At 44.7% G+C, this 12,899-nt stretch overlaps 1 protein-coding gene across 1 annotated transcript in view; it reads right to left on the bottom strand.

Moving 5' to 3' along the window:
• The window catches only part of ncanb (neurocan b), a 345,873-nt gene that overhangs the window by 38,974 nt on the left and 294,000 nt on the right, over nt 1-12,899 (bottom strand). Inside the window, exon 11 of the mRNA XM_072244299.1 lies at nt 7,855-7,968. Coding sequence (XP_072100400.1) covers nt 7,855-7,968 — 114 coding nt within the window. The remainder of the gene's footprint in view (nt 1-7,854; nt 7,969-12,899) is intronic.

Consider the following 12,899-nt stretch of genomic DNA (forward strand, 5'->3'; position numbering starts at 1 on the left):
AATAGAAACATAGAAAATAGGTGCAGGAGTAGGCCATTCAGCTCTTCGAGCCTGCACCGCCATTCAGTATGATCATGGCTGATCATCCAACTCAGAACCCTGTACCAGCCTTCCCTCCATACCCTCTGATCCCTTTAGCCACAAGGGCCATATCTAACTCCCTCTTAAATATAGCCAATGAACAGGCCTCAACTGTTTCCTGTGGCAGAGAATTCCACAGATTCACCACTCTCTGTGTGAAGAAATTTTTCCTCATCTCGGTCCTAAAAGGCTTCTCCTTTATCCCAAAACTGTGACCCCTCGTTCTGGACTTCCCCAACATCGGGAATACTCTTCCTGCATCTGGCCTGCCCAATCCCTTTAGAATTTTATACATTTCAATAAGATCCCCCCTCAATAAGACCATAAGACAAAGGAGCAGAAGTCGGCCATTCGGCCCATCGAGTCTGCTCTGCCATTTTATCATGAGCTGATCCATTCTCCCATTTAGTCCCACTCCCCCGCCTTCTCACCATAATCTTTGATGCCCTGGCTACTCAGATACCTATCAATCTCTGCCGTAAATACACCCAATGACTTGGCCTCCACTGCTGCCCGTGGCAACAAATTCCATAGATTCACCACCCTCTGACTAAAAAAATTTCTTTGCATTTCTGTTCTGAATGAGTGCCCTTCAATCCTTAAGTCACGCCCTCTCATACTAGACTCCCCCATCATGGGAAACAACGTTGCCACATCCACTCTGTCCATGCCTTTCAACATTCGAAATGTTTCTATGAGGTCTCCCCTCATTCTTCTACACTCCAAGGAATACAGTCCAAGAGCGGACAAACGTTCCTCATATGTTAACCCTCTCATTCCCGGAATCATTCTAGTGAATCTTCTCTGTACCCTCTCCAATGTCAGCACATCCTTTCTTAAATAAGGAGACCAAAACTGCCCACAGTACTCCAAGTGAGGTCTCACCAGCACCTTATAGAGCCTCAACATCACATCCCTGCTCCTATACTCTATTCCTCTAGAAATGAATGCCAACATTGCATTCGCCTTCTTCACTACCGACTCAACCTGGAGGTTAACCTTAAGGGTATCCTGTACGAGGACTCCCAAGTCCCGTTGCATCTCAGAACTTGGAATTCTTTCCCTATTTAAATAATAGTCCGCCCGTTTATTTCTTCTGCCAAAGTGCATAACTATACACTTTCCAACATTGCATTTCATTTGCCACTTCTTTGCCCATTCTTCCAATCTATCCAAGTCTCTCTGCAGACTCTCCATTTCCTCAGCACTACCGGCCCCTCCACCTATCTTCGTATTGTCAGCAAACTTAGCCACAAAGCCATCTATTCCATAATCCAAATCGTTGATGTACAATGTAAAAAGAAGCGGCCCCAACACAGACCCCTGTGGAACACCACTGGTAACCAGCAGCCAACCAGAATAGGATCTCTTTATTCCCATTCTCTGTTTCCTGTCAATCAGCCGATGCTCTATCCACATATGTAACTTTCCCTTAATTCCATGGGTTCTTATCTTGTTAAGTAGCCTCATGTGTGGCACCTAGTCAAAGGCCTTCTGAAGATCCAAATATACAACATCCACTGCATCTCCCTTGTCTAGCTTACTGGTAATTTCCTCAAAAAATTGTAATAGGTTTGTCAGGCAGGATTTTGCTTTAATCTTCTAAATTTCAGAGAGTATAAGCCTAGTCGATCTAGTCTTTCATCATATGAAAGTCCTGCCATCGCAGGAATCAATCTGGTGAACCTTCTTTGTACCCCCTCTATGGCAAGAATGTCTTTCCTCAGATTAGGGGACCAAAACTGCACACAATACTCCAGGTGTGGTCTCACCAAGGCCTTGTACAACTGCAGTAGTACCTCCCTGCTCCTGTACTCGAATCCTCTTGCTATGAATGCCAGCATACCATTCGCCTTTTTCATCGCCTGCTGTACCTGCATGCCCACTTTCAATGACTGGTGTACAATGACATCCAGGTCTCGTTGCACCTCCCCTTTTCCTAATTGGCCACATTCAGATAATAATCTGTTTTCCTGTTCTTGCCACCAAAGTCGATAACCTCACATTTATCCACATTAAATTGCATCTGCCATGAATTTGTCCACTCACCTAACCTATCCTAGTCACCCTGCATCCTCTTAGCATCCTCCTCGCAGCTAACACTGCCGCCCAGCTTCATGTCATATGCAAACTTGGAGATGCTGCATTTAATTCCCTCGTCTAAGTCATTAATATATATTGTAAACAACTGGGGTCCCAGCACTGAGCCTTGCGGTACCCCACTAGTCATTGCCTGCCATTCTGAAATGGTCCTGTTTATTCCCACTCTTTGCTTCCTGTCTGCCAACCAATTCTCTATCCACATCAATACCATATCCCCTATACCGTGTGCTTTAAGTTTGCACACTAACCTCTTGTGTGGGACCTTGTCAAAAGCCTTTTGAAAATCCAAATGTACCACATCCACTGGTTCTCCCCTATCCACTCTACTAGTTACATCCTCAAAAAATTCTATGAGATTCATCAGACATGATTTCCCTTTCACAAATCCATTCTGACTTTGTCCGATGATTTCACCGCTTTCCAAATGTGCTGTTATCACATCTTTGATAACTAACTCTAGCATTTTCCCCACCACCGAAGTCAGGCTTACAGGTCTATAATTCTCCAGTTTCTCTCTCCCTCCTTTTTTAAGAAGTGGGGTTACATTAGCCACCCTCCAATCCTCAGGAACTAATCCAGAATCTAAAGAGTTTTGAAAAATTATCACTAATGCATCCACTATTTCTTGGGCTATTTCCTTAAGCACTCTGGGATGCAGACCATCTGGCCCTGGGGATTTATCTGCCTTTAATCTCTTCAATTTAGGTGCAGAATCTTTAAGGAATAGCAGGGGTAAAAGGACCCTGATGGCAGTTATTTATAGGCCTCCAAACAGCTGCAGGGATGTGGACTACAAATTACAACTGGAAATAGAAAAGGCTTGTCAGAAGGGCAGTGTTATGATAATTGTGGGGGATTTTAACATGCGAGTAGATTGGAAAAATCAGGTCGGCACTGGATCTCAAGAGAGAGAATTTGTAGAATGTCTGCGAGATGGTTTTTTAGAACAGCTTGTTGTTGAGCCCACTAGGGGATCGGCTGTACTGGATTGGGTATTGTGTAATGAACCGGAGGTGATTGGAGAAATTGAGGTGAAGGAACCCTTAGGAGGCAGTGATCATAACATGATTGAGTTCACTGTGAAATTAGAAAAAGAGAAGCCGAAATCTGATGTGTCGGTGTTTCAGTGGAGTAAAGGAAATTACAGTGGCATGAGAGGGGAACTGGCCAAAGTTGACTGGAAAGATACACTGGCGGGAAAGACGGCACAGCAGCAGTGGCTGGAGTTTATGCAAAAAATGAGGAATGTGCAAGACAGGTATATTCCAAAAAAGAAGAAATTTTCAAGTGGAAAAAGGATGCAACCGTGGTTGACAAGAGAAGTCAAAGCCAAAGTTAAAGCTAAGGAGAGGGCATACAAGGAAGCAAAAATTAGTGGGAAGACAGAGGATTGGGAAGTCTTTAAAACCTTACAAAAGGAAAACAAGAAGGTCATTAAGAGAGAAAAGATTAACTATGAAAGGAAACTAGCAAATAATATCAAAGAGGATACTAAAAGCTTTTTCAAGTATATAAAGAGTAAAAGACAGGTGAGAGTAGATATGGGACCAATAGAAAATGATACTGGAGAAATTGTAATGGGAGATGAGGAGATGGCAGAGGAACTGAACAAGTATTTTGCATCAGTCTTCACTGAGGAAGACAACAGGATACCGGACACTCAAGGGTGGCAGGGAAGAGAAGTGTGCACAGTCACAATTACGACAGAGAAAGTACTCAGGAAGCTGAATAGGCTAAAGGTCGATAAATCTCCTGGACCAGATGGAATGCACCCTCGTGTTCTGAAGGAAGTAGCTGTGGAGATTGCGGAGGCATTAGCGATGATTTTTCAAAAGTCGATAGATTCTGGCATGGTTCCGGAAGACTGGAAGATTGCAAATGTCACTCCGCTATTTAAGAAGGGGGTAAGGAAGCAAAAAGGAAATTATAGACCTGTTAGCTTGACGTCAGTGGTTGGGGAGTTGTTGGAGTCGATTGTCAAGGATGAGGTTACAGAGTACCTGGAGGCATATGACAAGATAGGCAGAACTCAGCATGGATTCCTTAAAGAAAAATCCTGCCTGACAAACCTATTACAATTTTTTGAGGAAATTACCAGTAGGCTAGACAAGGGAGATGCAGTGGATGTTGTATATTTGGATTTTCAGAAGGCCTTTGACAAGGTGCCACACATGAGGCTACTTAACAAGATAAGAGCCCATGGAATTATGGGGAAGTTACATACGTGGATAGAGCGTTGGATGATTGGCAGGAAACGGAGAGTGGGAATAAAGGGATCCTATTCTGGTTGGCTGCCGGTTACCAGTGGTGTTCCACAGGGATCAGTGTTGGGGCCACTTCTTTTTACATTGTACATCAACGATCTGGATTATGAAAAAGTTATGCACTTTGGCAGAAAAATAAACTGGCAGACTATTATTTAAATGGGGAAAGAATTCAAAGTTCTGAGATGCAACGGGACTTGGGAGTCCTCGTACAGGATTCCCTTAAAGTTAACCTCCAGGTTGAGTCAGTAGTGAAGAAGGCGAATGCAATGTTGGCATTCTTTTCTAGAGGAATAGAATATAGGAGGAGGGATGTGATGTTGAGGCTCTATAAGGCGCTGGTGAGACCTCACTTGGAGTACTGTGGGCAGTTTTGGTCTCCTTATTTAAGAAAGGATGTGCTGACGTTGGAGAGGGTACAGAGAAGATTCACGAGAATGATTCCGGGAATGAGAGGGTTAACATATGAGGAACGTTTGTCTGCTCTTCGACTGTATTCCTCGGAGTGTAGAAGAATGAGGGGAGACCTCATAGAAACATTTCGAATGTTGAAAGGCATGGACAGAGTGGATGTGGCAAAGTTGTTTCCCATGATGGGGGAGTCTAGTACGAGAGGGCATGACTTCAGGATTGAAGGGCGCCCTTTCAGAACAGAAATGCAAAGAAATTTTTTTAGTCAGAGGGTGGTGAATCTATGGAATTTGTTGCCACGGGCAGCAGTGGAGGCCAAGTCATTGGGCGTATTTAAGGCAGAGATTGATAGGTATCTGAGTAGCCAGGGCATCAAAGGTTATGGTGAGAAGGCGGGGCAGTGGGACTAGATAGGATAAAATGGATCAGCTCACGATAAAATGGCAGAGCAGACTCGATGGGCCAAATGGCCTACTTCTGCTCCTTTGTCTTATGGTCTTATGGTCAATGTACCTAACACCATTTCCCTACTAACATGTATTTCCCTCAGTTCCTCCATCTCACTAGACCCTCGGTCCCCTACTATTTCTGGAAGATTATTTATGTCCTCCTTAGTGAAGACAGACCAAAGTAGTTATTCAATTGGTCTGCCATGTCCTTGTTCCCCATGGTCAATTCACCTGTTTCTGATTGTAAGGGACCTACATTTGTCTTAACCAATCTTTTTCTTTTCACATATCTATAAAAGATTTTACAGTCAGTTTTTATGTTCCCTGCCAGCTTTCTCTCATAATCTTTTTTCCCTTTCCTAATTAAGTCCTTTGTCCTCCTCTGTTGGACTCTGACTTTCTTCAAGTCCTCTGGTGTGCTGGGAGAAATTCAGAGTCCAGCAGAGGAGGACTCAGCTTTGTTCTACCACAGACTCCAGTGTGTCCAGTTTGACTCCTATAACAGATCCAGCCTTTCCAATCAGTTTATTGAGCCTGTTGGCATCACCCATGTTGATGCCATTGCCCCAGCACACCACAAAATGGAAGATTGTACTGGCGACAACAGACTGGTCGAACATATGAAGTTGAGGCCAGCATACTCCAATGGACCTCAATCTCCACAGGAGGTAAAGGCAACTCTGGCCCTTCTTGTACACAGCCTCTGTGTTGGTGCTCCACTCAAGTCAGTCATCCAGGTGCACCCCCAGGTACCTGTAGGTCCTCACCATGTCCACATCCTAGTAATAGTAACAGGGAGCAGTGCAGGCTTCGTCTTCCCAAAGTCCACCACCATCTCCTTTGTCTTACAGATGTTGAGCTGCAGATGATTCAGCTTGCACTATTTGACAATGTCCTCCACCAAGGCCCTGTATTCATCCTCCTTTATACACCCAACTATCGCTGAGTCATCAGAGTATTTCTGCAGATGCCATGACTCAGTGTTGTATCGATAGACCGAGGTATACGGGGTAAACAGGAAGACAGCCAATACAATCCCCTGTGGGGCCCCAGTGCTGCTTATAGCCGTGTCTGACACACAGCCCTGAAACCTTAAACACATGAGGTTCTGCAGATGCTGCTCATCCAGAGCATCACACACAAACTACTGGAGGATGTTCTGAGATGTAATGGGATGTGACGGGATGAGGTGGCATGACTTGGGATGGGCTGCGATGAGTTGGGATAAGGTAGGATATGCTGTGACTAGGTGAAGTGAGTTGGAATGTGCTGGGATGTGCCTGGTGAGCTGGTAAGTTGGAATGTGCTGGGATGGACTGGGAGGTGCTGAGATGAGTTGGATTGTGCTGGGATGTGCCTGGTGAACCGGATAAGTTGGAATGTGCTGGGATGTGCTGGGACGTGCTGAGATGAGTTAGACACTAGACACTAGAATACTACAGCACAGTACAGGCCCTTCAGCCCTCGATGTTGTGCCGACCCATATATTACTTAAAAAAAGGAATATTGTGGCGATCCACTTTCTACACAAGCGAACCGGCTCACAAAATAGCCCTCGCGCGGGGACGGACATTTGTAATGCACCTCTGATGTCATTTCTGCCTGGAGAGGGCTGGAAGGGAACTGCTTAAAAGCCAGTGCCGCGAAGTTTGAATAAACAAGTCTCGAGTGCGACTTACAGACTGCATGTCGTTATTTCTAGCTCTGCATGTAGCACATGGCTACAATATATTTAATAGAAAAAGTTGAATTGTGCTGGGATGTGCCTGGTGAACTGGATTATGCTGGGATGGGCTGAGACGTACTGACATGAGTTAGATTGTGCTGGGATGTGCCTAGTAAACTGGATGAGTTGGATTGTGTTGGGATGGGCTGGGACATGCTGAGATGAGTTGGATTGTGCTGAGATGTGCTTGGTAAACTGGATGAGTTGGATTGTCCTGACGAAGGGTCTCGGCCTGAAACGTCGACTGCACCTCTTCCTAGAGATGCTGCCTGGCCTGCTGCGTTCACCAGCAACTTTTATGTGTGTTGCTTGAATTTCCAGCATCTGCAGAATTCCTGTTGTTTGAGTTGGATTGTGTTGGGATGGGCTTGGACGTGCTGAGATGAGTTGGATTGTGCTGGGATGTGCCTGGTGAGCTGGATTGTGCTGGGATGTGCCTGGTGAGCTGGATTGTGCTGGGATGTGCCTGGTGAGCTGGTAAATTGGAATGTGCTGGGATGGCCTGGGACGTGCTGAGATGAGTTGGATTGTGCTGGGATGTGCCTGGTAAACTGGATGAGTTGGATTGTGTTGGGATGGGCTGGGATGTGCTGAGATGAGTTAGATTGTGCTGGGATGTGCCTGGTGAACTGGATTGTGCTGGGATGTGCCTGGTGAGCTGGTAAATTGGAATGCGCTGGGCTGGCCTGGGACGTGCTGAGATGAGTTGGATTGTGCTGGGATGTGCTTGGTGAGCTGGATGAGCTGGATTGTGCTGGGATGGACTGGGATGTGCTGAGATGAGCTGAATGAAGTGGGATAAGGGGATGAACTCCCTTACCTTCTTCGCACAGGCTGCCAGTGTAACTGGGTAAACAGAGGCAGGTGAAGGAATTGGTTCCATCGACACAAGTGGCTCCATTCTCACACGGGCTGGAGTGGCATTCATCAATATCTGAGGCAGAAATCAGTGCAGAATCTTCATCAATCGATCGGTAAAAAACAAAATATATGGCTGTCTAAATCATTCTCTCAGAGAGAAAAGATAAATCAGAGCTAGGATATACAAATACTAGAAGAGAAGTAAGAAAGAATTTTTAAAAAGTTACCTCAAACAGTGTAACAGGAAGAGTCATCACTTCTCCAGATATAGGTTGACTCATTATAGAGCCCCTTAAAGGCCAGACTGTAGCAAGTTGTTTCTACTGATCTCTCACTTCTTTCAGCCCCTCCCCTCCCTGTCCCTGCACTCCCACAATCTCAACCCGGCCACCGTCTCTAAAGCTTCCACATCCTCTGAATAACGAGGCAAACAGAAGTGACCACAATATTCTAAGTGTGGCCTAGCCAGGGTTTTATACATTACCTCACGATTATGGAAGATAGATACTTTATTTATTCCAAAGGAAATTACAGTATCACAGTAGCAATACAAGTACACAGACATAAATATTAGAACAGAAGTAGAAAGAATAAGAAATAAGTTATCTCAAACAGTCTAACAGGAGGGGAGGGGTCATCACTTCCCCGGCTGTAGGGTGACTCATTATAGAGCCCAATGGCCAAGGATAAGAATGACCTCATACAGCGCTCGTTGGAGAAGCTCAGTTGTGTTAGTATTCACACCTAGTTATAATGCAATGCAGAATATACAAATAAAAATGTTAAAAATAGATTATTAACTGAACGAAGATGTAACAGAAAATTATAAATTGACAGTTGGAAAACATTTTCTAATTAAAGGAAGTAAGTAATGTCGGAGATGACAGACAGGTAATGTGTTGTGTCTACCGTGTGTGTGACCCGTGACACCACATCTGTAGCTCCAGGAATGAGCTGTGGCCTGAGATGGGCACAGCATCAGACAGGGAGAACGTTTCGTACACAAGAACAGAAGGGCATGGTTCCAACTGAGAAAGGTAGGAGGGAACAGGAGGTAACAATGGCTGCTCTTGTTCACCTGATCCGAGACTCCTGCAGCCAGTGTGCAGAGTGAAGCAAACAAAGCAAGACCGACAGTACAAGGGGAGTGAAGAGGAAAGTAGAACAAGAGTGGGTCTGGGGTTCAGATGTCTGTCAGTGCCAGGATAATGGACATTTCCTAGGAGCTGAAGAGGAATTTGGAATGGGAGGAAAAAGACCCAACTGTTGTCCATGTGGAACCAATGGTATGGGGAGGACAAAGAAGTCTCTGTTGAGGGAGTAATGGTGTCACAGTGCACATTATAAAGCATTCCCGTGAAGATACCTATCAATGACTATCAGCTAAACCAGGGGTCCCCAACCCTTTCTGCACCGCGGGGCGGTTTAATATTGACAAGATTCTTACGGACCGGCCGACGGGGGCGGGGTTCAAGTAGGGTTGCCAACTTTCTCACTCCCAAATAAGGGACAAAAGTAACAGTCAAATACGGGACACTTGTGTTTACCCCGAGAAAGACTACCATGACCATGACCATTGCGCGGGCACCTGTGCGTGCATGCGTCTACGTGCCAATTTATTTTCTACAAATTGGTTTTGGCTTAATCTTCCCGATTCTGTTAAGTGAAACTACACTGTACATACATTATTTCTACTTTATATAGGCTGTGTATTTATCATATCATTCCTGCTTTTACTATATTTTAGTGTTATTTTAGGTTTTATGTGTTATTTGGTATGATTTGGTAGGTTATTTCAAGTTCAACAGTGTGAGACAGGGAATGAGGAAAGGTGCAGCTGACTCATATCGTTTCATATCGCCAAATCATATTTCCTCACAGCCCGGTAGCACGTACTTTGTGGCCCGGTGGTTGGGGACCACTGAGCTAAACCATGGCTACTGGCATAAGGTCAACAGAATAAAGAGCTGAATGTGCTTGGAGGTTGGTGTGGGAGAAATGGGCTTCAGTCCATGGGGGAACGGGACAAATGATGGAGAAGGAGGACACTTCAAATGAACAAGCTTCACTTGAATAGTACTGGGACCATCGCCATGGAAGACCAGAGGAATAGGGTCTAGGGAGGGCTTTAAACTCAGAGACTGGGGGGAAGAGGGTCCTGGTCGGGAGAAATTCGAAGTTGAAAGAACATTTATTATCAAAGTACGTATACATCACCATATACAATACTGAGATTCATTTTCTTGCAGGCATTCTCAATAAGTCCAATAACCATAATAGAATCAATGAAAGAGCACATCAACAGGGTGGACAACCAGTGTGTATAAACAACAAACTGTTTAAATACAAAAATAATAATAATAATAAATAAGCAATAAATATTGAGAACATGAGATGAAGAGTCCTCAAAAGTGGGTCTATAGGTTATTGGAACAGCATGGTGATTTGGCTAGTTAAGTTGAGTGAAGTTATCCCTTTTGGTTCAGGAGCCTGATGGTTGAGGGGTAATAACTGTTCCTGAACCTGGTGGTGTGAGTCCCGAGGCTCAGGAGAGAAGGACCAGGGCAAACATAAATATTATGGAGACAGGCAACAGTGTAGCAGGAGAGGACAAAGAATACTCACCAGCAAGAGTCAGAGCAAGGGAGGAGGGAAAATTAAAGGCCCTTTATCCAAATACCCAGAGAATTCAGAAGAAGCATGCAGAAACAGAATGAGATGGGTTAGAACCGGAGATAAGGTATTGAGTTAACCAGAGCTGGGGACAAAATATTCCTGGGATATTAACATTCCCTTGTGGAAGGACAGCCAGGAGAAAATGGAAATGGAGGTGGAATATCTAAGCCTGGTGGTGTCGGGTTTCGATCTGGTGGCGTGAGGTTTCGATCTGGGGTGTGGGGGTTCAATCTGTGGTGTGGGGTTTCAATCTGGGGCATGGGGGCTCGATCTAGGGTGTGTGGTGTTTCTATTATTGCACAGTGTGGTCAGCAATGCTGAGTAAAGACCTTGACTCAGAAGGTGGAGATGTTGAAAGACTTGTGTGGTGAGGAACAGGAAGAAAATTAAACTTCCTGTGGGCAGTGATGAGGGAAATGTTTGTTTCCCAGTGACGGTGATGTAGGACATGGATGAAGGCGTGCTGTCGTGTCCCGGTGAGTGGTAAAATCACAGGTTCAGTAGGTGTCATTGGAGTAGACTGGCTGAGGAACTGCAGTGAATCTGTAGGTAATAACTGTTCCTGAACCTGGCGGTATGTGCCCTGAGGGAATGATTGTTCAGGAAGTCTCAGTAGTTGCCCACCTAAAGGAATGCTTTTTCTCAATGCTTTGTTCTCCCTGTAAGTTGTTGGAACTGATGCCCTCCAGACCAGTAAAATCAGCAGTTTAATGGGCCAGCTGGTTCTGAGTGGCAGATCCCACCCTGAGCAGTCTGCAGTCTGTTTACACTCCGCACTTCCCTTCTGTGACAGTGGGCGTCCCCCCTCCCGTTGCCCTGGTTCCTCACAATTGACATGCTGGTACATTGATTGACATAGAGTCAGAATTTTACAGTGCAGAAACAGATCTGTCAGTTCCTAGCAATCGGTGGTGACCCCTGTAAATAAACTCCCTGTAGTGGAGGTGAAAGACCCGGCAGCCTGGGGAGTTGTTGGGCCTGTATGAGAGAATAGTACAGAGACAAAAGGAGAGGGGAAATCAGACTGATAGAATTGGTATGCTCGACTCAATGGCCTAGCAAAAACTCCAATCAGCTTAAAGTCATGCACTCCTGTATTTAGCCATTTCCGTCCTGGGAAAAAATCTTCGGCTATTGATCTATGTCTTTTATCATCTTGCACACCTCTAGCAAGTCACACCTCACCCTCCTTCTGTTCAGAAAAGGCCTAGCTTGCTGAACCCATCCTTATAAGACATGCTCTCTAATCTGGGCAACACCCTGGTAAATCTTCCCTGCACCCTCTCTAAAGCTTTCACATCATGCCTATAATGAGGCAACCCGGAAAGCTGAGCAAAAGCTGAATGAAACGTTGGTGAGCAGGATATTGGTGAGCGAATGCTGTTTAAAAGCAGAGTCAATGACACCTTGCAACTCTTTGCTGAAGGACACTCTGGGAAAGAGTTATCGCAACACTGGAGAATTTAATGTTGAGTTGAACGTGATAAGGGTCTGAAACTCATATATTAAATAAAGCTCATCACTAAGATATGAAGGCAGTTTTGTCTACAGTGATCTGGGAAATCTGATTAACAAAGCACACCGTTGGTAAGCACAGGCAGACGTTTCCAGAAGTTTCTCAGAATTCCCAACCAAGGCATGCTATTTCAAAACTAAAGGTTCACATTGAAAGCCTAGGAACATGTTAAAACCAACAAGGGATTATTAAAAAATAAAGAGGAGCCAAAGAGAACGTGGGACCTGATGATGAGCATAAAAGCAGAGGGCAAGAGTAGGATGACAAGATAAAAGTTGGTTTCTTAGAGGAAGAGACTGGGGAAGTTGCATTAGAAAATAGGAAATAACGAAGAATTAGAACAAACATTTTAGTCCAGAAGACACAGGAAAAGGATTAGGCCATCCAACCCATTGAGTATACTCTGCCATTCTATCATGGCTGATTTATTATTCCTCTCAACCTCATTCTCATGCCTTCTCCCCATAACCTTTGATGCCCATACTAATCAAGAATCTATCAACCAGCACTTTAAATATACCAAATAACTTGTGACAATGAATTCCACAGATTCACCATCCTTTGGCTAAAGAAATTCCTCCTCATCTCTGTTCTAAATGGACATCCTTGTATTTTGTACTTGTCTGCATGGTAAAGAAAAATAATAGAAAGCATCTCAAACAGCAGAAGGTGTGTGGGCAATGGGGCATTTAAACGACAGGACATAGAACAACACAACACAGTGCAGACTTTTCAGCTCCGACGTTGTGCTGACTTTCCAACCTACTCCAAGATCAATCTCATCCTTAAAAGCACATGGATGTAACTACAAG

The sequence above is a fragment of the Mobula birostris genome, chromosome 26, assembly GCF_030028105.1.
Source record: "Mobula birostris isolate sMobBir1 chromosome 26, sMobBir1.hap1, whole genome shotgun sequence".
NCBI lineage: Eukaryota > Metazoa > Chordata > Chondrichthyes > Myliobatiformes > Myliobatidae > Mobula > Mobula birostris.